The following is a 26,071-nucleotide window of genomic DNA, read 5'->3' on the forward strand; positions in this document are numbered from 1 at the left end:
ATTACATCTTTTCAAATGCGGGCCCCCCCCCATGATTCATGAATAGTGGAACGTTCCTAGCGTACTGCACATGTGCGAGGTGTAAGCGGTTCAAAGACACTGTCAGATGAGAGTAAAGCAGAGGTAGATTTTGTGGGAGATAATTTTGTAAATGAGAATATATGTATAAGGTATGTGTGAAATAATCAGGGGGACAGCAGGAGTGAGTTCTCAGGTAAAGTTTATTCGTTAGGTCGTTTGAGCTTAAGAACAATATAAGGTTTAACACGGCATGTTGGCCTGTCACGGGCCTTGCACACAGGCTGCAAGGGCTTTGAAGAACAAGTAGTTGTACCAATGATGTCAGTCTGGCAGGCTTTCTCTGCGGTACCAGGCTTTCCAAACTTGGACCAATCAATGGCAGAGACGCACCCTAGATTGTTGTGGTCAATCTTCGCTCCATTGGTACCTTGAGCGGTAGTGAGCTCATCATGAAGTAAACGCAGTGCGTGTTGGATGGCAATGGCGGTACCAGGCGAAATATCTAGAGAACATACGTGGAAGACAGCGGATAAATCAGAAAATCCGTGAGGTGTAAAAGTTAATAAAAGAAAGGGGTGTTGGCCCCTGAAGAACTGAGAACTTACCCATGCTGTCTCCTGAAGAAGAATGAGGTATTGGCGAGAGTGAGGCCAAAGACAATCCCACTGGTGGGGGCGGAAACGCCCAATTTTTAATATAATGATTCAGGAAAGTTTAATTATAATGGTATTCGAAAAGTTGTAAATCCAAAGATAATGGTGTAAAAAAAGAATCTAAAAGGTCAAAAAAGAAAGATGGGTGGGATTGTCTAGGCAAAGAACCAGTGACGTGTTGCATTGGGAAGATAAGGGAAATGTATATAAAGGCTGTAGTTGGAGTTCCCCGGAGAGAGGTTGTTGGGACGTTCACGCGTGAGCATCTCAATTCTTGTATCAGCGCTGATTACAAAATAAAATCTCTTATCTGCATTCATCTAGTCTGCTTGATTGGCTTATTTAGTTTTGAGGCCTTACTAACTATGAGTCTTACTTAGACTGAGCTGTCGGGTCAGTGTGGAGCTGGAGTCAGATTTTAGTAGTGAGTACAGTAGATTTTTGTTCCACAATTTAGATAGAGCATGCAAGAGTGAGAATTTTATACATTTGGAGCCGCTACCCCAGTGGAGCTGAAAAAAGGAGGATATAAAAAGAATGTGGCTAAACTCCCCAAAGTCACTTCTTTTTTTCTCACAAACTCCCACAGTTAGTGCTGCTGCCCCCCAAGCTGCAGCATCCCCTCTCCCACGTCCGCCAGGCACAGAGATGACGAGCTTAGTCTTGGCGCCGGGAAATGATGACAGTGTGCTGGGCCTGGTGAGTGTAGCCAGAACAGCACATGGGGAGTTTTAATGAGTGACGATCCTGCTTTCTGGCTCAAACACCTGTCAGATAATGGGCACTGTGAGCTTATTAAGAGAGGGCCTCTCTTAAAAATTCACAATGAATAGTGACGACCAGCAATTTACGGACAGCAATTATTTAATTAATATGAAAAATGGTGAAAAGATTAGCCGATTAGTGATTAGTCTACAATGTGAAAAATGACAGTGCTGGGTGTTTTTGCTGTCGCATCTTTGGTAACTGGTCCAATATGTTCAGAGGTGACGGGTATTATAATTGGAGGAATTTGTCTTCCCAGTTGAAAATGCATGAAAGGTCTTCAGACCACAAGAAACACATGAAGTGTTGGCACAGCTTGTCAGAAAGGCTAAAAACCAACACAGGCTTTGATCAGGTTAGTCAGAAGTTACTGTCTCTGGAAGTAAAACATTGGAAGGAAGTCTTTAGACGTTTGATTGCAGTTGTCAGTCATCTGGCAGAACGTGATCTTGCTTTCCCTGGCCATTCTGATAGGCTGTTTGAACCTGGTAATACAAATTTCCTTGGGCAAATTGAATTAATATCTCAGTTTTACCCTGTAAGGCGGGAGCACCTGCAGAGAATACAAGCCAAAGAGTTGAGTAACAGTTATCTCAGTAAGCACATTCAAAATGAGCTCATCAACATTCTGGCAAAAAGTACCATAGATGCCATTGTTGAGAGAGTTCAGAAATCCAAATACTTCTCAGTCATCATGGACTCCACACCAGATCTTAGTCATCAAGAGCAACTGTCAGTGGTGTTAAGAATTGTAAATTGTGAGACATCAAAAGGCATTTCCATTCATGAGCATTTTGTTGGTTTTCTCAATGTCGTGGATACCACAGGTAAGGGCTTGTGAGAGTCATTTCTAGGTCATCTTGAAGCATTATGTTTGGATATTTCCAACTGCCATGGACAGTCCTATGATAATGGTAGTAACATGCAGGGAAAGAAACAAGGTATTCAAAAAAGAGTACTTGAAACTAACAACAAGGCTCTTTATGTTCCTTGTGGAAGTCATACCCTGAACCTTGTTGTAGGAGATGCAGCCAAGTCATCTGTGAAGTCAATCAGCTTTTTTGGGCTACAGCAGCACCTCTACAACCTGTTTAGTTCTTCAGTACACAGATGGGACATTCTAAGAGAACATGTGAAAGACCTCACAGTGAAAGCACTGTCAACAACCAGATGGGAGTGTAGGGTTGACAGTGTTAAAGCAGTACGGTACCAGCTTCCTGAGATGGTGAAAGCTTTGGCTGCACTAAAACGTGATGCAGAGAGATGCAGGTGTGGCCTTTCATTTTAATCACAATTGTTTGGTACAATGTGCTGTACCAGATAAATAGAGTGAGCAAGGTCCTGCAGAGCCCTACAGTCTCGAATGAGACACTAAGAAGAGAAACAACAGGAGTGAAAGAATTTCTACAGACCTATCGGAGTCAGGGCCTGACTGCTGCCAAAACTGATGCCAGGGAAATAGTGGAAAAGCTTGAGGTGGGCATGAACTGGCCAGAAGTGCATCAGAGAAAAGCAGCAAGACAGTTTCACTGTGAAGGAAGAGAGCAAAATATTTCAACCCCAGAGGAACAGTTTGAAAGGGAATTTTTCCTGCCACTTGTAGACACAGCTTTGGTCGCAGTATAGGAGAAGTTCTCTCACATGGAAAGCTTTTATAAGCTATATGGATTTCTTTACTCACATGACAATATGAGAATCACAGATCAGGAAGAGAAACTGGATGAGTGTTGCCAAAGACTGGAGCAATGCATGACATTGATGCTGAAGATCTAAAGATGGAAGTAAAGGCTGCCATCAGTGCTTTCCCCATGTATGCATCACCATATGAGATGCTTTATCACATATATAAAGAAAACATCCTTGACATGTATCCTAATCTGAGCATAGCCCTAAGACTGCTGCTTACTCTACCAGTGACAGTAGCTTCAGGGGAGAGAAGCTTTTCTTCCCTGAAGCTGATTAAAACCTATCTAAGAACATCTATGTCTCAGGAGAGGCTTTCTTCACTAGCTGTTCTCTCCATTGAACAAGAGGTCAGGAAAACACTGGACACAGAAGGACAGTTCTTAATCTATACATTGTGTTTTATGTATTTTAGTTCACATGTGGCGCTACTGTCTTGATACTACAGCAGCTTCTTCAATCAGTTTTGTGGGCTTGGTGAAATGGAATTCTGGGTAAGTCCCTGTAAATCACAAATATACTGTACATAATTTGTTTGATTGTAAATTCACTTTTATTTAATTTTACATTGAGAAAATACAACAGTTCCAGGTTACAGAAATTTTTGATGAATTAATATTAAAATGTAATCATAAATATGGTTAATTAACTGTAAATAGTTATTTTGTGAATTTAGTTTATTTGTGAATTTATTGTATTTAATTTTACATTAAGAAAATAAAAGTTCCACTTTAAAGATATTTAACATGCAGTTTATTTATAAAAAACAAACAAACAAACAAAAAAACAGAATAAAAAAATATAGAGAGAAAGAGAGTGTTGAGTTCAAATGCCCTATACCTGGAATCGCTTAGGGCCCCCAAATCACTAAGTCCGCCCCTGTGTGAGTGTGTGTGTGCGTAACCATTACTGTTAGGTGCCAAACTCCAGCCACTACTGTTACTACTGGTTAATACATCTAGATTAGTGTAATATTTTTCACTTCATTCCTTTGCCTAAATTTGTACAGACCTGTTAAACATACATTTTATTTATACTTCTTGTCTTGCTTTGTACCTTTTCACTGCCAACACAGATGTGTGGCAGTGAAACTCCCATCTTGTTTGATTCCATCCACACAGTCAGGTTAAAGTTTGTGTCCATTACACCATTCGTAATATATACCCATATATATATATATATATATATACACTATATTGCCAAAAGTATTCGCTCACCCATCCAAATAATCAGAATCAGAATCCTTCCATGGCCACAGGTGTATAAAATCAAGCACCTAGGCATGCAGACTGTTTTTACAAACATTTGTGAAAGAATGGGTCGCTCTCAGGAGCTCAGTGAATTCCAGCGTGGAACTGTGATAGGATGCCACCTGTGCAACAAATCCAGTCGTGAAATTTCCTCGCTCCTAAATATTCCACAGTCAACTGTCAGCTGTATTATAAGAACGTGGAAGTGTTTGGGAACGACAGCAACTCAGCCACGAAGTGGTAGGCCACGTAAACTGACGGAGCGGGGTCAGCGGATGCTGAGGCGCATAGTGCGAAGAGGTCGCCAACTTTCTGCAGATTCAATCGCTACAGACCTCCAAACTTCATGTGGCCTTCAGATGAGCTGAAGAACAGTGCGCAGAGAGCTTCATGGAATGGGTTTCCATGGCCGAGCAGCTGCATCCAAGCCATACATCACCAAGTGCAATGCAAAGCGTCGGATGCAGTGGTGTAAAGCACGCCGCCACTGGACTCTAGAGCAGTGGAGACGCGTTCTCTGGAGTGACGAATCGCGCTTCTCCATCTGGCAATCTGATGGACGAGTCTGGGTTTGGCGGTCGCCAGGAGAACGGTACTTGTCTGACTGCATTGTGCCAAGTGTAAAGTTTGGTGGAGGGGGGATTATGGTGTGGGGTTGTTTTTCAGGAGCTGGGCTTGGCCCCTTAGTTCCAGTGAAAGGAACTCTGAATGCTTCAGCATACCAAGACATTTTGGACAATTCCATGCTCCCAACTTTGTGGGAACAGTTTGGAGCTGGCCCCTTCCTCTTCCAACATGACTGTGCACCAGTGACCAAAGCAAGGTCCATAAAGACATGGATGACAGAGTCTGGTGTGGATGAACTTGACTGGCCTGAGTCCTGAGTCCTGACCTCAACCCGATAGAACACCTTTGGGATGAATTAGAGCGGAGACTGTGACCCAGGCCTTCTCGTCCAACATCAGTGCGTGACCTCACAAATGCGCTTCTGGAAGAATGGTCAAAAATTCCCATAAACACACTCCTAAACCTTGTGGACAGCCTTCCCAGAAGAGTTGAAGCTGTTATAGCTGCAAAGGGTGGACCGACGTCATATTGAACCCTATGGATTAGGAATGGGATGTCACTTAAGTTCATATGCGAGTCAAGGCAGGTGAGCGAATACTTTTGGCAATATAGTGTATATATTGCTAAATTCAATATGGAGGCTTACTTCTGCACCACTTCTGCAGATATGACAAATGCACAAAGCTTAATTATCAGCCTTGAATTCAAAAGTATTTAATAGAAGAGAAATAGACATATTTTTTCTTGTCTTTGTACCAAATTAATGTGTAGATTGGAATCAACATTGTGTAGGGTATAATTACAGTGATTTGTTCCCCAAAGCATAGTTTCTAGTCTGTGACAAAAGTTTTAAATGTATATTTATCATTCATATTTAATATACATAATTGAAAAAAAAAACATTTGTGAAAATGTCCATTAAATATTTCACTTACCTCAATGTGTGTAAGTGTAGGTATAAGTTGTACACTTCAGGATGTTCTTCTAAATGAATGTTCTTCTTAAGATCTAATCAGGGGTATTTATACACATGGACAAGACATGGGGCATGACCACATTTACTGGTCTATAAATAGTTGGAGTATCTAAAGTGTGAAATCCTGTGTGTAACATTAATCAAACAATACAGATTCAGAGTGTCTACTTTCTGTGTAGAGAACAGAACACATACTGTATGATTTATTTTACTCTAACAGCTTTTTCCGGAATCAAATAGCGTTTTTGAAAGCTTTAAGTCTGCTCTAGTCTTCATGTCTCCCGTGGGATCATTGATGCTGGTCACAGAGCGAACCTCTCCTGAACACAGTGACAGTTCTTACAGTCAACAAGAGCACACTTCATTCTGCAACTGTACATATTTCAGGAGACAGTATCAACAAAATTACACTAGGTTACGTATGTAACCCGGTTCCTTGAGAAGGGAACAAGATGCTGCATCATTGCTGATGGCAATGGCAACTTCTATGTGGAAGTTGTGTCTGAAGCTCTGTGTGAAATCACGCCGATTTATCAGCTTGAGCCACCACATGCTGGGAGATGTCTGTCCTTTGTGAAAGAGCATGAGCCAGTAGGGCCAGATCTGGTGCAACAACCTGAACAGGGGGCACAGACACAGACCTACCTAATGATTGAATAAGGGAATATCCAAAGGTAGCTCCTGAATTTCAGGAAAAAGTGTTTCAGCACTAAAAACATAGCCCCCATCTTCAGGCAATCTATGTGCCATGAGAGACAGGAGCCCTCCATCTAGGGCCGCTCCCAAGCCCCAGAGGGGGCCATCCGTTGAAAGATTCCTGTGTCAAGGCCACGCCCTAAGATTGGGAATCAAGGTGATAAACTGGGATCTGTCCACATAAGAAGGGTACAAAGCTCATGGTGACCCTGAAAAGGGTGTCTGCTGGGGTGAAAACCCCTGCTCCTGAGCCAGAGTTGAAACAGTCTTATGTGTAGCAGATCCAAAGGAATAGCTTTGGCTGTTACAGTCATGCACCAAGCACTCTCTAAGCCTGAGAGGCAGAGAGGTACTGGCCTACTCAGATTTTAAAGTCAGACCTTTACAGAAGAAAGGATGAAATACTGTGGTGCATCGTGGCTGAATCCCAAACTGAATCCCCCAGAAAGTGGTTCGCAACGAGGTTTGGTCTGTGCCAACAACAGTGGGCAGCACACCCTGAAAGAATTAGAATGGGAGGCAAACTAGATTCTGTAGCCTTTTCCCACAGAACCCATTACGGTGATCAGAGAGAGGTGTTAGCCTCTCACTGTTCTCACTTAGCAAAGTGTCCTGAAACAGCAAGCTGCTAGGAGCTAACCCAGAAGGTGGCAACACATAAGGAGCAGGAGCATGGGTGGACATGGCTGAACACCAAAACACCGGAGGTGGCAGGGTAGGCAGCAGTGGAAATGGCCCTAAAAAGTCATCCCTGAGAAACCTAGCCTTTTTTTCCTACCTCAGCAGGCCAGGCTGGGGCTTGTGGGTACTGGCCTAGCCCTAGCTCCTCACTGCGGCAAAGGAAGAACATGCCCTTAGGAGACACCAGGACATCTAAAAGAAAGGTTCGTCCCTTTCTTTTATCTCTGTCAGATTGCCTCTCTGTGGCAACTAAATGGAGTCATGAAACGGCCGATGGCATGGGCCGTCTGCTTTGTGGCACAGTGGGCTAAATCTGCGGCCTTGCAGAGTCCAGACCCCATTGATGATCCCCTTCCCACAGACAAGCTCCTTTAGCAGGTTAGCTTGGTACGACTGCAAAACTGCCATTGTGTGTAGCACCGCAACGGCTTAACCTGCAGGATTGTAGGCCTTCCCTACAAGGCTGATGTGTCCTGATAGGGCCTCAGTGGGAATGCAGCCAATGAAGGGGAAAGATAGTCTGCAAGCATCTCTTCAACCCTAGGCATTGGTGCATGCCCCCATGCAAGTCCACAATGGCTGAATAGTCAGCAGTGGCTGAGGAGAACAGTCAGGCAGAATAAGAATTATTCAACAACATTGACACCTCAAAAAAAAGGAAGACACCTGCATGGAGGTGAAAGGCAGTGTGAAGTTAGTCAGAGATTGTCAAGCTCATAGCTGATAAAACTTACCTTCCATCATGCCAAACTAAGCTAAGCTTAGCAACAGCACGTTTGATCACCCCCAGGAGCTTTTTGAACACCACAGAATGTGGTGGCAATTCGAATGCTGTTTGCTCCTTTTTGCCCACATCGAGCTTCTCAGAGGCCGATGCAGATAGCATTATATCCCTATCTAGGTCGGGAGAAATCGCAAAGCTCCCGCAGCTGAGGCGGAGGTATTAGAGTGCAAATGAGTGCAATGAGTGCAAATGATTATAGTGGTGCAATAAAGAAGGTGTTGTATACCATGATAATAATTAAATATGTAAACAGTATACAGAGGAGTTATGTACAATGAGTGCAATGATTTAGATGTGTGCAATGAGGAAGATATTGTATACCATGATAAATAACTTGTATATGTAAACTGTACACAGAAAAGGTTATATACACTGATAATAATGTGTTCAGTCAATGTGTGTGTGATCGGGTGGAGGCAGAGTTCAGCAAAGAAACAGCTGTGGGGAAAAAGCTGTTCCTCAACCTGCTAGTCTTGGTCCGGAGGCTCCTGTAGCGCCTCCCAGAAGGCAGGAGGGCAAAGAGTCTATTGGCAGGGTGGTAAAAGTCCTTTATGATTTTGCGCGCTCTGCTGAGACAACACTTCCTGTAAATGTCCTTGATCTTAGGAAGTGGAACTCCTACGATGCGTTGTGCAGTTTTCACCACCCTCTGCAGCGCTTTCCAGGCTGACACAGTGCAGTTCCATACCAGACAGTGATACAGCCGGTCAGGATGCTCTCGATGGTGCAACGGTAGAAGTTCACCAGGATGTCTGAAGAGAGATGGTTCTTCCTCAGAGCCCTCAGGAAGAAGAGGTGCTGGTGAGCCTTCTTGAGCAGACTGGAGCTGTTGGTAGTCCAGGAGAGATCCTCTGAGATGTGGATACCCAGGAATTTGAAGCTAGTGACACGGTCCACCACCTCTCCATTGAGATGAATAGGTGTGTGTGTCACCTTTCTCCTTCCTGAAGTCCACTATGAGCTCCTTGGTCTTCGCAGTGTTGAGCAGCAGGTTGTTGCCAGCGCACCACGCAGCTAGACGGTCCACCTCCTCTCTATAAGCTGACTCATCGTTGTCTTTGATGAGTCCAATCACCGTGGTGTCATCTGCAAACCTTATAATTGTGTTGGAACTATGTACAGGCTTGCAGTCATAGGTGAAGAGAGAGTAGAGGAAGGTAGATATATTCTTAGACTGAGGAGTTCAGTTCACTTCACAAGTTTGGTGAGCTTTCTGCAAATGCTGGAATGTTAATGTCTGTTTGCCTACAGGATGTCATGTATAGAGTAATAGCCAGAGTGCACTACTGAATCAGGAGGTATGGAGGTTTCTATGGAGCAACTGCTCAAGCAACCAGCAGAAATGGAGCCACTACCCCAAGCTATTCATGCTCAAAGTTTGCAGGTACCAGTGCTAAGAGATTTCTGGTTTTATATTGTTTGGTATAAAATGCTTTGCTTCAGCTTAGATGTACAGAGCTGGTTAAGTCTTGTGTGTGTGTGTGTGTGTGTGTATTTATGTGTGGAACAAAACACATATGATTGATCAAAGCTTCATTTAGAATCAAAGAGAAATATCCAGTATGTTGTTCTGCCCTGGTGGACACACATTCCCTCAAAATGTACCAAAATCAAAAATTCTGTAAATCTTCTGGGTTTTACTGATGCTTTTAAAAAAATTGTAAATGTAATCCATAAGTTTATTGAATATTCCATATAATATCTCTATTTTTCCACAAAACAGCAATATTTCAAGAATCGTTTGCTTCATGAGACTTTTATTATGCTTTTCAAAAAAGAGAATTGGAGCACAAAAGAGCAGGAAAAGTATATAGTAGTAATGTACCAATATTAAGTGAAAATATTCTAATTTAAACATTATAACAGTTGCTGTGAATATGCTGTTTAGAAACTACACAATTTTAACAATACCGTATGTTACTTTGTGAGACTTTTATTAGGCTTTAAAAAGAAGGCAAATGGAAGCACAAATGAGGAGGAAATGTTTAGTAGTAATGTGCCATTATTATGTGCACCTACTCTACTATAAACATTACAATAGCTGGTCTGAAAATGTGAAAGCGTGCACAAAGAACTGAATTGGTCTACAACTCAAAGCCTTTATTTTTGCGAATGTTGCTCTGGTTAAAGCGAGGAATACGTTCATCGAGGAGCACTCCCATCTCCACCAGCATGCCTGTGGGAATGGGGCGAGCGTTGCGGGAGACATAGACTTTCTCCAGCTGTTCGTCCATAGGAAAGGGCTTATACTTTAAGCATAAAGGACCGGTCAAACCGGGAACGCACGTCACCTGCACTTTATAATACAACAATCCATGATTGAGTGCACAGACATCATTGACCACTCCAGATTTCAGTTGAACATTACATGTCCCAAGAAGGTCATCATCTGAGTTACTGTCCTCATCCCACACCTCCAGCTGGACACTGCTGAAATGAGTAAGGTCCACAGATCCAAGATGGAAATCCCACTCCCAATTGGGCGAGTTGTTATTCAATATCACAGATGTCTGACCGAGGGTGATTTTTTCATTGCTAATAACCTTCACAAATGCATCTGTCTCATCTCCAAAAAAATCTCCAAATAATCCTGTGGCTTTAATTGCAGTTATGGTGACTTTAGCATATCCTCTCTGAGAGGGGCAGCAGTTGAGGGCTATGCCTGGGTTGTTGTGGCAGCTGCATTTGCACGGCTCCTGAGAATTGGTCTTCACACCAATCTCACATGGACTTGTGCAGTTTTTCAGCAGGCCCCTCTGGAGGATGTAGTCCTTGATGGCATTACGCAAATGTGCTCGTGGTTGTGTCTTCGCTGGCAGCAATTCGTGAATGGACTCGAGTGCGTAGGAAATCACATCAGGGTGAGCAGGAAGAGATGTCACCCACTCCTTATAGGCTACTGGGTCAGTATTTGATGAGAAAAGGAGGTCGACACTCTGAGTGTAGCCACCAATCACATTTGTATCCCTTTTGGAGATGATCGAAACAGATGATATTTTTAGAATAACTGAATATTTTATATGCTTTGGTATAATGTAACCAAACGTATGTGATGAACAGTACAAACCTGTCACTGAAGCTGTTAGCAAAGCTCTTGTTTCTTAATGTCTTGTAAGTGGACTGCTTGCAGTGTTTTACCTCGGGCAACAGCTTTGGAACTATTCCTATGCTGACAGAAGCCTCCACGCCAAGACACATCTTCACCTCGTCCACACTCAGACCCTGCAGAGACGCCTCACACTCCTTGATGCTGGTCACAGACCGAACCTCTCCTCCCAGAGTCACCTGAACAAGCCACAGCGTTTTCAGTTTTTTCCTTCCATTTATTATGTTCAAAACTGAGGTGGATCAGTCTGCTACATACTCTATTGTAAAAATTTGTTATCATTCACCTTTGAGATATAATGAGTACCAAACTTGTCAATCAGCTTGTAATAGAGGTATTTTGAAGACTCATCATAGATCTCAGGGAGACTTTTAAATTCCTCGATGAACTCTGGGTGCAGGAGTGGACTACTCGAAACCCTGTATCTAGAAGACAGACCATACAGTAGAACTCAAAAACAAAGATGAATGATGATGTATTTGCATAATTAAATATAAATCAACATGAGAGACCATTGTCAAAACACTCATTTTCACATCCTACCTGTAATATCCACATGAGACAGCATGACTGGTGAAGCTGAACTTGTCTTTCTTGGATTTCCCCAGTGAATATTCAGCCAGCTTGGAGTGACTGCCTGCCAGTATCAGTGATCCCTGGACTTTTGGAGTGATTATGTGTAAACCTGCCGTCCAGTTGTTTTCAATAGAGGAGGAGCTGGAGCGGAGCAGGGCTTCGCTGGACTGGTAGATCGAGCTGGATAATTTTACTTGGCAATTCTGAGTCGGTCTCCAGTCCACCACAGAAACCGGGAGCTTCTGAGTTTGACCTCCCATGTAGGGGTTTTTACACAGAGTGCAGGACTTGTCCTTATTGAGCCAAGTGCTCATGTCGAGGACAAAGGCTCCTTTCCGTTGCATGGTGGTGATGTCAAAGCCTTCTCCTGCCAGGTCAGATCCTGGAGCGAAGTCCACATCTTGACACTGAGACTCATTGGCCTTGAAGCAGCGCTGGCTGGATGGAGGAAGGAGACTTGCGGCAAACACGGCCCAGATGAACAACATGGCTAGATATATTGTGTGTCCTGTTCCTGCAATAAATATGCAGTCCTCTAAAAGTACTAAAAGTAGTAAACACTGAAGTCTCACACTGTGGTTCAGTATTCTCATTATTTTTATTGTTTGTAGCTTCTTAATTTGAGGATCATTATCAACATTCTTTAATTGATAATTACAGGTATTGGTTCCCCAAAACATAGTTCCATATATTCGTATTCATATATTTATTAATTCATAGATTCATAGATAGTTATATATATTTACAATTATAAATATATTTACAATCAGTGTTGGGCCGTAACGTGTTACTGAAATAATATTACTTTTCCTGGTAACAAGTAGTGTAACAAGTTACAAATAAAATCTTAGTAATAGCATTACATTTACTCCCTCTAAAAACAACTCGTTATAATGTTCAATTCAATGGCTAAACAACCAAAACTGAATTTTACACAGCAGTCTACAGCAAGCAACAAAGAACTAATGAAGCTTGTGGCTGGATATGTGGTGGATGAAATGTTGCCCATTTCCACTATTGATTCTCCATCTTTCAGACAGATCATTGCGAAAATACCGCTCACGGGCACCAGCGCACTCCCAGGTAAAAAGTCATTTACAAGCTATCTAGAGAAGGAATATGCTTTGATGGAAGCTGAGCTCAAGAAAACATTACAAGAGGTTTTAACTGCTTTATTAATAATAAAAGAAGTTGTTTAAAAGAGTGCATCTTGTGATCGGTTTGAGCCAGGTGTGCTTTTCTAGCTAGTAACAGTAGGCACATTTGGAGGAGACAGGGCGTTTTTCCTAATGAGTAGGGTCTAAGGGAAAAGCAATATAATGAATAGTGTAACGAGTTACTTTTGACAGGGAGTAATAAGTAAAGTAATAATATTACTTTTGAAAATAGTAATGAGTAATATATTACATTTTTTGAGTCACAAGTCCAACACTGTTTACAATTAACTTGATTTCATGAAATACATTAGTCTACATGTAAACATTGTCAAAATATCCATTAAAAGTGGAAGTACATGAAACGTACGGGTTGTTGCACTTACCTTAATGTAATGTAATCTTGTGCATGCTAGGTGGGTCTGCTACGTGTTCTGGAACCTTCTAAATCTTCAGTTCTTCATGTGGTGTTTATATACATATGCAAGACATGGAGGCTGGATGATTTACAGGTATATGAATATGTCAGTCATATAACAAACGATGGGTTAAAAAAAGGGAAATAACGTTGTGTGAGAGAGTTAAAAAGGAGTAATTGACCAGTCTTTCTGCCATGATGGACACATCTTCCCACATCCTCTCAAAATCAAAACCACACATAGCAGTTCTCATTTTCCCAAGCTCGATTTGTGAGATTGTATTAGAAGAATTCATACTTGTATATAAAGATTGCAATGTACAGTATGTGTGTTAAGATATGCAAAGATCTTTAACCCTTACATTCACTAGATCTGATCACTGGATAGGGGTATGTTCAGGGAAATGAGAAGGCTAACTGGCTACTGCTAATGAGCTAATAAGCAAAAACTTTGCTTTGTAAGTTATTTCAGTGGAGTGAGTGGGTTACTCAAACAATGGAAATTACTAAACAGACGGGGGTTTTGTTTTGTTTTGTTTTGTTTCTGTTGCCCAGTGACATCCAACCGTACAATGTACAAACCAGAACATACAGAAGAAGAACTGCACCAGTGAGAAGTGCAGTATGAGGCTTGTATAGAGAAACTTTAGGTCTTTCAAAATAAAGACCTTTTAGTAATAAAAAAAATACAGGAACTTCTATAATGTTAGCTAGCAATGTTACATGACATGGCAGAAGACAGGCTTCTACTGATGAGCAACTAGCTTTCACTAGAATAACTGAATGTTCTTTTTCTGAAGAACATGTAAGTCAGCCTTCATATCATTCTTACCCTCCAAACCTCAAATCACTCTTTTTTTGTGCTGCACAGTAGTAAATATCCATATTTTTGGTACTGTATAGACTAGCTAACCTTACCACATGTTGACTCATTTTGTCAGGATGATCGTGCATGTACATCTCTCTGCTCTCCGCTTTGTACTAAATATAGGTGGAAATAACGCTGTAGCTCCTGGTGGTCCAGCAGCAGGATCCCATGCTCTCATTGCTGTGGCCCAGGTCCGATTCCCGTGCCGGATGCTAACCCATCCACTGAAGAGTTAACTCTCAGTGCTGGTCCCAAGCCTGGATAAAATGGGAGGGTTGAGACAGGAAGGGCATCCGGTGTAAAATTCGGCCAAACGATCCACAGTGGAGGCCCTGAACAGGGAGCAACCCAAAGAACAACAACAGGTGGAATTAGCATTGTCTTTTGCATCTTCTTTGGTTTCTGAAGATCTTTTGATTTCATTATCTTTTGTTTTGTTAGTCAGGTTACAGGTTTAATATGTTAGACTGGAGTTTAAAGTTAAGTTGTCGTTATTTGTCACATATACATTACTGCACAATAAAATAATTTTTTACCTATCCCATCCTTGGGGGTTGGGGTCAGACATGATACAGTGCTCAAGGGCCCCACAGTGGCAGTTTGGTGGTGCTGGGGCTTGAACCCCAATCTTCCTGTCAATGGCCTTAACCACTTGAGCTACCAACGTTTTGCTGTGTTTTTGTTTCGTTCCTGTCTTTGCAATTGCTCTTGTCCCTTCCAAAATGCTTATCTGATGCAGAAACCTTTTTAGTGTTTGCAAACAAAAATATGAGGTGAATAGCATAGCATCGTGATTAGCATGATGCTTACAGAGGGAATCCTTCTGTTAACCAGCTTCTTCGGCTAGCTTTGTTTGATTGCATGCAGGAAAACAAACATATTCATAATCCTGTTTCCAATTCTGACAGCCAATAACAAAAGGTGATATTTTAGAAAATAATTTCTCCTTGTTTTTGCAAGTAGGGATTGCATTTTTGCATGATGCACGTTGAGTATTCTAGTTTAGCCACGTCTACATGTGAAAAACAGGAAACCAATGTGGTAAAGCATGACACTAACCAATAACCAATAAAACCTTCTTAGTGACAGAATAACATATAGCATAAGACAAAACATTAAGTTCTGGTTTAATGCTTTAATTGTTTGGTGAAAGGGTTGGTCTTTAGTCTACATTTGAAGACAGCCAGCGACTCAGCTGTTTGGACATCTAGGGGAAACCACATGGGTACCAGGACAGAGAAGAACCTTGATCCATTTCTTTCTTGTACTCTGAGAGATTGTGGGTCCATCTGAGCCGTGCTAGAGTCGTGAAGGAAGTGTGGTGCAGAATGGTGTTAGATAAGTATTTTTGGGCTTTGTGAGCAAAGTCAGTTGATGAGATCTGAGATTTGTCCAGGGAGATCACAAGACCTTGACACCTCCCATGTTTGTGTACAGCAGCTCTGTTCAGCTGATGCTCTGCCATCCATGATAAAAATGTGCACAAGTCATGCCGAACCTTGAGAGTCTATTTTGAGGATAATTTGTGTGTCATCAACAGAGCAGAAGTATGAAAACCCATGTGAGGAAGTGACTGTGGCAGTAGTGGCATGGTCAACCATCAGCTGTGGACGTAGAGGAGGCGAGTTGAACTGGCTGGTAATGCATGATGAAGCTGCGTTGACGTGATCTTCAATCTTACTTCTGATTGCCAGGTTTTGAGGAGGAAATAGACAACTCCAACTGCTGGAAGCCTGTTACAAATCAACTCAATATACACACGGTGTGGCAGAGGAAATGTGCGTTTCTCGAACAGCCAGTATGCAGCAACGAGAAGGACTGTAAGCTCCGCCCCTTTGTTAACAAGCAGCATGAAACTTGTGAACTCGTGTGAACAAAGGAGTGAATTCATTATTGCTGTTTAGTGGCTTTTCCGTAAAGAATTCAATGTGAGGTGTCACAGAAACATTCCTGATCATAACACCAGTCACAGGCGGGTTGAAGTGTTCAGAACAACAGGGTCTGTGATGAAGAGGAAACCACATGGCCTTCCTTATGCAAGAGCTACAGAGTGCCACAGAGTGGTCATTCTCAGAAGCCTGAGGCATACTGACCGGCACTAGGCTTTAGCATTGCAGCTATTGAAATTGCATCATCTATGCCGCCTGTTAGCAAGGTGCAGAGCTTACCTGCCCTCCTCATTATTGCATATTGGCTATTTGAAATACATATATTTTCCCGGCTGCACCCTGTATAAGACGCATTACTTCTGCCTCCTTTCTGTCATCAGCTGACCTCATCCCTGGCTACCACATTCAGAAGGAATCAATGAGAACCTCACCAATTGAGAAGGAATAGAGGGTGTATGGAAGAGAACCCAGCACTGACCATTGTGGGACACTATATGGGGCACCTGTGGAGAGACAGCATGGAGCAGATGTGGATCCTCCTCATGCCACCTGATTTAGTTCAGGATGGCAATAACACTTGCTGCCTTGACTGCACTTTGTACATGACCAGATGTTATGCAGTCATTAATGAGAGAAGAGAAAAAAGGGAGGTTTTGTGAAATGATCTGGGGAGTTCTGCAATTGGTGCTGCAGACACCACCAAGACAAGACAAGTCAACTGCAAGACCAGATAGTCTGCAGGATCTATTCTGTTAATAAAGGACAAAAACATATCAAAGCAAGAGGAGGAGAAGACTGAATGTGTAGATTAAAGAGGAGAAGAGAAGAACGAGCAAATTTTGTATCATTCACTTGTCAAAGGTGGTGAAACCATCAGCTGCAAGGGAGGATGGTTAGGAGAGGTGCTGAGGGCTGGGAAGTGAAGAAATTATGTGGTGGAGCTTGCAAAAATTATGAAAGGGTTGTTTCATGAGACTTTTATTAGGCTTTAGTTTGAAGCAGTGAAAAGGAGCGCTCATAAGTCATGAAACTACACAATTTTAACAATACCGTATGTTACTTTGTGAGACTTTTATTAGGCTTTAAAAAGAAGGCAAATGGAAGCACAAATGAGGAGGAAATGTTTAGTAGTAATGTGCCATTATTATGTGCACCTACTCTACTATAAACATTACAATAGCTGGTCTGAAAATGTGAAAGCGTGCACAAAGAACTGAATTGGTCTACAACTCAAAGCCTTTATTTTTGCGAATGTTGCTCTGGTTAAAGCGAGGAATACGTTCATCGAGGAGCACTCCCATCTCCACCAGCATGCCTGTGGGAATCGGACGAGCATTGCGGGAGACATAGACTTTCTCCAGATGTGCGTCCATAGGAGAGGGCTTGTACTCCGAGCACGAAGGACCGGTCAAACCCGGAATGCACGTCACCTGCACTTTATAATACAGTGTTCCGTGATTGAGGCTACAGAAGTTGTTTTCCACTCCAGATTTCAACTGAATAGTGCACGCCCCGAGTAGGTCGTCATCCCAGCCGCTGTCCCTGTCCCACACCTCCAGCTTCACACTGTGGAACTGAGTAAGGTCCTCAGTTCCAAGATTGAAGTCCCAGTTCCATATTGGCCGGTTATTGTCCCAGATCACAGATGTCATGCCAACGAAGATCTTTCCATTGCGGAAGAGTTTGACATATCCATCTGTCTTTGTAAAGTAATCTCCAAATAAATCTGTGGCTTTAATTGCAGTTACAGTGATCTGAGCAAATCCCCTCTGAGTGGGGCAACAGCTGAGAGCTACACCTGGGATGTTGTGGCAACTGCAGATGCACGGCTCCTTGGTATTAACCTTCACTCCGATGTTGCAACGGCTTGTGCAATTTTTCCAGAGGCCTCTCTGAAGTATGTAGTCCTTGATGGCTTTGCACAAATTCTTGCGCAGCATCATAGTCGGCAGCAATTCATGAAGGGGCTCCAATGAATAAGACAGCACATCAGGGTGAGCAGGCAGAGATGAAACCCACTCCTTATAGGCCGTGGGGTCATTATTTGAGGAGAATAGGAGGTCAACACTCTGAGTGTAGCCACCAATCATGTTTGTTTCCCTTTAAGGAGGAGAGAAACATGGAAGTCAGTAAATATGATAGAATTTGAAGAAGACATTGGGACATGTAAGCAGACATTTTTTACAGGTCTGAAGTTCATGAGACTAACAAAGACCAAATTCATGATCATTAGAGTGTGAATATGGTCTAGTGCCTAATTATTCATTTTCTTCTTTCAGTCATTTTCAGTCATTCAGTAATTCAGATGCCCATTTCTTCATATTTTAATATAGAAAATAAACAATAATAACTTTTGGGGCAAGTGTGGTACTGGTCAAATTTTATGTTGGAACAGGTTGAACTTTCTGCAAGAGTAGGATTGGTCAGACTTTCTTCTGTGAGTGACTGGGGTTGGCCCAGTTTTCTGTGGAAGAAGGATTCATGAGATTTTCTGTGGAGGTGGTGATTGGTCAAATTCTCTGTGATCTAACAGTAAGATGATCAAATGTTCTGTGACTTTTGAAAGTCTTAGCATGCACAAAGTTATCACCCCTGCCAGGGAACTCTAAAAAAACCTGAAAGAAAAGATTAGGATACTACAAACCTGTCACTGAAGCTGCTGGAGAAGCTCTTACTGTGTAGAGTCTTGTCCATGACCTTCTTGCAGTGATGGTATTCAGTCTGCAGGCTTGCAATTCCCACGCTGACAGAAGCCTCCACATCCAGACATGTCTTCACCTCATCCACACTCAGACCCTGCAGGGATGCCTGGCATTGCTGTATGCTGGTCACAGAGTGAACTTCTCCACCCATAGTCACCTGGACACAGCATTTCCAGTCAACAAAACCACATTTGTGTTCTTTTTTGAACAAGTTGTAGTACTCCAAAAGCTTTATTAGCTTTCTTTCCTACATACTAGAAGGAGAAGTCTGTAGAAGTGCATTATCTCATTCATTCACCTTTGAGATATAATGAGTACCAAATGTGTCAATCAGCTTGTAATAGAGGTGCTTTGTATGATTATCATATGTTGCAGGGAGGCGTTTGAAGTTATACTTCAGCTCTGGGTGCAGGAGTGGACTGCTCGAAACCCTGTATCTAGAAGACAGACCATACAGTAGAACTCAAAAAAAAAAGATGAATGATGATGTATTTGTGTAAATATACATAAATCAACATGAGAGAGCATTGTGAGAACACTAATTTTCCACATCCTACCTGTAATATCCACATGAAACAGCATGACTGGTGAAGCTGAACTTGTCTTTCTTGGTTTTCCCTAGTGAATATTCAGCCAGCTTGGAGTTACTGCCTGCCAGCATCAGTGATGCTTGACCTCTTATAGCAGATATATCCAAACCTGCCTTCCAGTTGTTCTCAATAGAGGAGGTGCTGGAACTAACCAGGGATTCACTAGACTCGTAGACGGAGCTGGACAACTTTACTTGGCACTTCTGAGTCGGTCTCCAGTCCACCACAGAAACCGGGAGCTTCTGAGTTTGACCTCCCATGTAGGGGTTTTTACACAGAGTGCAGGACTTGTCCTTATTGAGCCAAGTGCTCATGTCGAGGACGAAGGCTCCTTTCCGTTGCATGGTGGTGATGTCAAAGCCTTCTCCTGCCAGGTCAGATCCTGGAGCGAAGTCCACATCTTGACACTGAGACTCATTGGCCTTGAAGCAGCGCTGGCTGGATGGAGGAAGGAGACTTGCGGCAAACACGGCCCAAATCAGCAATGTCTGCAGCATGGCTGGACTTGGTGTTTATCCTGTTTCTGTATTAAAAGATGTCAGTGTTTCACTACACCCTAGATAGCGTAGCTCTATCTTAAAATATACCTCCGCTGAAAAATAAATGGAGAGAAAAAACTAGCATTCTGGTATAATGATCACACAAACACTCACACACTTTAAAACAGACCACCAGATAATTAGAATCTAAATGGTGTCAAACTAAATTGGTAGTATTTCAAGTATCATGAAAGGAAAAACTCTTAGTGCTATCAGATTAGCGTATCTATCTATCTGTCCCAATTGCAGATAAAAAAATAGCTCCCCTTTATCTCCAAGATCCTATACAAGGTTGTAGCACAGCAGTGATGCTCACATCTACATAGGAATAACATTCATGAAATGTATCAGTCAGGATATAGGCCTCATCATAGCACAGAGACAGCACTGGTTAAAGTGGTCAATGACCTGTTACTGGCCCCTGAGAAGGGTTTAATCTGGGTTTGCTGCTGCTGCTTAAACTTAATGCAGCTTTTGACACCACTGACCACACTACTCTACGTGATATATAATCTTAGTCACACTACATTGGCTCCTAGTCAAATCTTACATTGATTGATTTTAAAATACTACTGACCTATAAAGCACTGACTAGCTCATTACCTTAGTGAAATGTTTTTTTAGGATTGGACACGCCTTCTTAACCTTCCAAGGTTATTTGGTAGTACCTCAAATGGTAAAGGCTACAGCAGGGGGCAGAGCTTTTTCATTTAAAGCCCCACAGTTAAGAAAAAGCCTTCCAATTCATGACTCAGACACAGTCTCAATGTTTAAGTCTAGGCTGAAGAAACATTTATTTGTCAAGCTTTCTATGTCTAGTTTTTCTTAGGTAAAGGAGCAGATCTGGTAGGTTCATGGCCATACAGTGTTTGGTGTACTGGGATGTTTGTATGATGTCGCATTACCACCCTCGCAAGTCACTCAGGTTTGCTAACTATAAAGTGGTTGGATGCTTTATGTCCCAGGAAACCCCTTTGTAGTTATGATGTCCTAGCAAAAACTTGCTGGAGTCCCTGCCTGCACTTTGCACCTAAAGTACATAGTCCTTAAGCATCACATGACCTCAAGCATATCTAATATTCTGTCTTATCTCTCTCTCTTTCACATACACACAAAGCTACTTGTGACTAAAGTCCACTTTTAAAAGCGCTATACAAATAAAATAAAATTGAATTGAACTATACAAATGGGTTACCACCTTTTCAACATCACAAAAGCTGTCCCAACACACATATGATCACACATAGAAATCTACTCTATTTAAATTTCTGTCATTTGGCCGACGCCCTTAACCAGAGCAACATCCAATTTATCTCATTTTATACAACTGAGGGTAATAAGGGTGTTGCTCAAGGGCGCTGCAGTGGCAGCTTGGTGGACCTGGGATTTGAACTCATAACCTTCTGATCAGTAGCACAACACCTTAAAAACTAAGCTACCACATCTATTTATACCACATATTTACCCCTCCAGCTTCACCACGCTGATGTCAGTAGCTGTTGGTTCTATCATACAAGTTTGTAGAAGTCATTACAGTCTGAAATCAAACTCAATCCAGATTTCTGCCGTGACTGGATTTCTTTTATTTTAGTGCTTTTTCTTTGGAAATGTACTGAATACAACTCAATAAACATATAAATATAAATATAATGTTTATAATCATTGATACATATGATAACCTTTTAAATGTTATAGCAAATGCATGCCACAATAAAAGGGTAAAGACTTTCGACTACTGGTCAATAGCGGCCTGCCAAATGCCGTAAAGGTACAATAATAATGAAATAATTATATCATGTATAAATCCTTATAAATGTATTATAAAATATAAAACATTACAGAGGCACTCTATTCTCTACTCTATAAGATATATATATATATACAGTATATATATCTCTTTTAAAATCCCTAATAACTAATAAAATTGCCAGTGGAAGAACAATTTACACACACACACACACACACACACACACACATATATATATATATATATAATATATACACCCACTAGCTTCATCTCCTCATTTATTCCATCCATATTCCTCCTCTTTGTCCTTCCTCTTTTCCTCCTGCCTGGCAGCTCCATGTCCAACATTCTCCTACCAATATACTCACTGTCCCTCCTCTGGACATGTCCAAACCATCTTAATCTGTCCTCCCTAACTTTGTCCCCCAAACCTCCAACATGAGCTGTCCCTCTGATGTACTCGTTCCTAATCCTGTCCAACCGTCTCACTCCCAAAGAGAACCTCAACATCTTCAGCTCTGTGACCTCCAGCTCTGACTCCTGTCTCTGTCTCAGTGACACTGTCTCTAAATCATACAGCATGGCCGGTCTCACCACTGTCCTGTATCACCTTCCCCTTGATTCTCGCTGATATTTTTCTATCACACAGAACTCCCGACACCTTTCTCCACCCATTCCAACCTGCCTGCACTCGCTTCTTTACCTCTTTCCCACACTCTCCATTACTCTGGACTGTTGACCCCAAGTACTTAAACTCCTGTACCTTCTTCACCTCTTCACCCTGTAATCTTACTGTTCCACTTCCCTCCCTGTCATTCACACACATGTACACAGTCTTACTACCACTGACTCTTATTCCTCTTCTCACCAGCACAAACCTCCACCTCTCCAGGTTTTCCTCCACCTGCTCCCTGTTCTCACTACAGATCACAGTGTCATCTTCTTCGACCAACAGTAGCCCAATTTACACCAGCGCCCTGTAGATCAACGGCGCCGATGGTGGTCGTTGTTAACCCGGGCCTCGACCGATCCGTTATGAAATTTAGAGTACTGATGATTCGCATGGTTAAATTTGGCAATGTTTTACACCGGATGCCCTTCCTGACGCAACCCTCTATATTTATCCGGGCTTGGGACCGGCACAGAAGTCACTGGACTGTGACCCCCATGGCTAGATTAGCAACAAAATGCATAAAATCATGTAAATACAGGTCCAGGGCTTCATTTAATTTCCACATCAAACATCAGAATTAGCAAAAATGTGATCTCAGACACTCGGAACATGGTACAAATGTTGATGTCAGATCCTTATCTGTTCCTAATAAAGTGGACATTTGGATATTTCCAAATGACTTGGAAGCAGTTTACTCCTCCAGCTGATGAAGAACGTCGGCTTATTGTGTTAAACTGTTAAATAACTAGTGTACTTTAGTGCAGATTGTGAATGTGGTGAAAAGTGAAGTACCCGAAGATTTCAGGATGTTTAGGACAAATGTCCTTCATCAGCTGTGCAAACAAAGTGCTTTCCAGGCTGTAAGGTGAAATCAGTAGATATTCACGACGGATAAATGACATGAAAACTCCAACTAAAATGTGTTATACAAGTGAAATAGCCCTTAGTTCATTGTACCCTGGGAAAATAATGATGTGTCTCATTTTCCTAGTATCTCATATTATTATTACCTTAACTTATCATTTAGTCATTAGAAAAATATATAAATCTGTGCAGAAATATACATATAAATAGAATAATCTGTATATAAACATTATGAAAAATGTGCATGTAATTCAGCCTTATGGACTATTCCACTTACCTTGCTGTGTCTGTGTGAGCGAAGCTAACCTGGGCATGCTACTCAGGTCTTCTACTGATCTTCCTCAGCTCTACGTGGGGGTATTTATAAATGTGCAAGACACAGGGCAGGCTCCACCTTTGAGGTCTTTAGCCAGAATGGTGCGGTCTGATACACATGAGGGTATACGTGTTTCTTACATGAATATGTTTCTTTAAACTGTGTGGTTTACAAAAACCACATGTAGGTGATGCATCTTAACCAAGCACTCACTTATAAATCAGCACTCACAAATAAGACAGAATACAACTTAAGCGTGAGACCAAGGACCCTACATACACTGCTCATCGGTGATGCTGGGATCAAAACGTATGACTTTTTAGACTTAGAAGGTTTGACAGTGACAAAAGAGAGCAGCTCATAACCTGTAGACCAGGTTTATTATTTAACATTACGCCGTGATGAATTCTGGATGATGGTTGGTCAGATTCTTTGTAAGAGCAGCTCTGACAGTAATGCAGCTGCAAATCACAGGTTTATTTATAATGAATGATCTCATTCTGATATGTTGTCATTTCTACAGTTCATAGTGATGTGTAAAAATGTGTGTGAATATATTCATGGAACATTTATGGAAGGAGTCTCCAGTGTCAGTGCTTTGTAACACTCAGAGTTAAAGGAAGTAAGTTGCCTTTAATTGTCACATATACATTACTGCACAGTGAAATTGTTTCCTTGTATATCCCATCCTTGGGGGTTGGGGTCAGAGTGCAGGGTCAGCTGTGATGCAGTGCCCCTGCAGCAGGGTGGGTTAAGGGCCTTGCTTAAGGGCCCCAACAGTAGCAGCTAGGCAGTGCTGGGGCTTGAATCCCGATCTTTCGGGTCAATGATCCAGAGCCTTAACCTCTTGAGCTGCCACCGCCCCACGAGATCAGTGTGAGGTCAGTGTGAACGCAAACAGTGCTTAGATGTTTGCCAAAAATAAATGATTTTTTTTTTGCAAGTGTGTCCAGCAAAAAAGGAGAATATGAAAATTAAGAAAATATGTTGTGATGGATGATTTGCCCCTTTATTCTCTAGTAAAGTCTCTGTAGAGGGTTTTTAAATCTCCAGTGTATTGTAAACGAACCCGTTACAATACATTGCCTTCTACTTCTGTTAAAGTGAATTGAGAAATGTTTTTACTCACAGGCCGGATTTGACCCATGCATGCTGCAGGTCGCTATTGTTAGCTCAAGTCATTCTACAAGCACAGCACTACGATCAATATGGCAAACTGCAAGACTTAAAAATATCATATATTGATCTCACATGGCGTGCAAGTCATCAACGGAGAGTGCTAGTGTATGGTGAATTTCAGAACTGTAGTCCTTCCGTTAGGGGAGAATCTAAACTGATCCGGATCAACAGCGCTTTATGGGACTTACAATAATGAATCATTTTACTGATTCGACTCTTTTGAACTAACTCGTTTAAGTGACTCCATACACATCGAGCGAGCATTGATTCATTCGATTCACCAGGAAGATCAGCATCCAGAAATATTAATCTGGACACCTGAGTGGTGTAAACATTTATTTCCATTATTAAGTACGAAAGTAGAATATGCGTCACGTGAAATGCGCTTTTGTGTGAGCAAGCAAACAAACAAAATAATGGTTTGTGCTTGAGATTCGACTCACTTTTGAACAGTTTCTGTGTCGGTTCGTTCATCGCCGCACCGAGCAAAAAAAAAAAAAAAACGACTGATATGGACGCCGGTGTAGAAGATGGCAGAAGAGATGTGTTCGGGGGATTTTAGGCGGATTGGAGGTCAGAATTTGTTTCGAGGATAATCACACAGAAAAGTTGCATCCTGTGTGTGAGCCAAGTTCCTTTTTTTCGGAATAAAATCAAGCGAGCCGGCGAGTGTGTTATGGTTTCTGCCCAGCTCCAGTCCCTCTGCCTGACGGCCCATAGCGGCGTACAGCACCGGGCATGACCGCTGGCTCTGAACAGTGCCACATTTTCTGACTTTTCTGCCTATTTTTTGTAGGAATATCGATTAAATCTAACGCTATGATTTCGCCAATTTGACTGAATCCACTGGCTTTGGGTTAGCAAGTGTGGCTACATGGTAGCTAGCTATGTGTGTGTATGCGCGTTTGTATGTGTGTGCGCGCGCGCGCGCGTAGGTGCTCGCGCGTGTGTAGGGACAGCCTGCTTAAATGACTGGATGTGATTGAATGGAGATTTTTTTGTAGATCTTTGTTCTTTTTTGGTATTTATTTTTTCTAAAAACGGTGAAAACATACAAGCATACTTTATTAAGCTTTAAGCTTTTCTACGAGAGACCGTGAGTCAAACTAATCTCATTCGGTTTAATGCCACTGAAAACTTGAATAAAATCGAGCAAATGGACACCAAAAAATTAAAATATGTCATAAATTATATATTTAATCACACCAGTTATAACAGGATTAAATAAGTAACCTAATTCTCACACGGTCTGCTTTCTGAATGGACACAAATTGATGAAATTTGTTGAATAATTACCGTGTTATAAACAGATCATTCATTTATGTTCGCCGAAATCCACTCCTCAGTCCTCATTACCCTTTTAAATGATTTTAT

The 26,071-nt window shown here is 41.9% G+C and overlaps 3 protein-coding genes across 4 annotated transcripts in view; 1 reads left to right on the plus strand and 2 right to left on the minus strand.

Annotated features, from left to right (window-relative positions):
- Positions 1-9,881: 9,881 nt before the first annotated feature.
- Positions 9,882-14,162, minus strand: LOC131364906 (perforin-1-like). Its single transcript, XM_058408380.1, has 5 exons — positions 13,299-14,162; positions 11,726-12,272; positions 11,469-11,607; positions 11,144-11,361; positions 9,882-11,043 (listed from the first exon to the last, which is right to left on the minus strand). Exons 2-5 carry the CDS (start codon positions 12,244-12,246, stop codon positions 10,161-10,163), a joined length of 1,761 nt encoding a protein of 586 aa, XP_058264363.1. The 5' UTR covers positions 12,247-12,272; positions 13,299-14,162; the 3' UTR covers positions 9,882-10,160.
- A 1,167-nt stretch (positions 14,163-15,329) lies between these two features.
- Positions 15,330-25,239, minus strand: LOC131344047 (perforin-1-like). 2 transcript variants are annotated; one of them, XM_058375985.1, is made up of 6 exons: positions 25,141-25,239; positions 23,480-23,626; positions 19,347-19,902; positions 19,088-19,226; positions 18,732-18,946; positions 15,330-18,187 (listed from the first exon to the last, which is right to left on the minus strand). In XM_058375985.1, the coding sequence occupies exons 3-6, from the start codon at positions 19,874-19,876 to the stop codon at positions 17,311-17,313; spliced, it is 1,761 nt and encodes a 586-aa protein (XP_058231968.1). In that variant the 5' UTR covers positions 19,877-19,902; positions 23,480-23,626; positions 25,141-25,239; the 3' UTR covers positions 15,330-17,310. The 2 variants fall into 2 exon arrangements, with proteins under 2 accessions (XP_058231968.1, XP_058231978.1); XM_058375995.1 differs by lacking the exon at positions 25,141-25,239 and having other exon boundaries at positions 19,347-19,971; positions 23,480-24,011.
- Positions 25,004-26,071, plus strand: part of paqr4a (progestin and adipoQ receptor family member IVa) — an 11,048-nt gene continuing 9,980 nt past the window's right edge. Inside the window, exon 1 of the mRNA XM_058376007.1 lies at positions 25,004-26,071. This exon is cut by the window's right edge and continues 826 nt beyond it. The gene's annotated coding sequence lies outside the window, so the exon portion shown is untranslated.

This window comes from Hemibagrus wyckioides, linkage group LG02, assembly GCF_019097595.1.
Source record: "Hemibagrus wyckioides isolate EC202008001 linkage group LG02, SWU_Hwy_1.0, whole genome shotgun sequence".
Classification (NCBI taxonomy): domain Eukaryota; kingdom Metazoa; phylum Chordata; class Actinopteri; order Siluriformes; family Bagridae; genus Hemibagrus; species Hemibagrus wyckioides.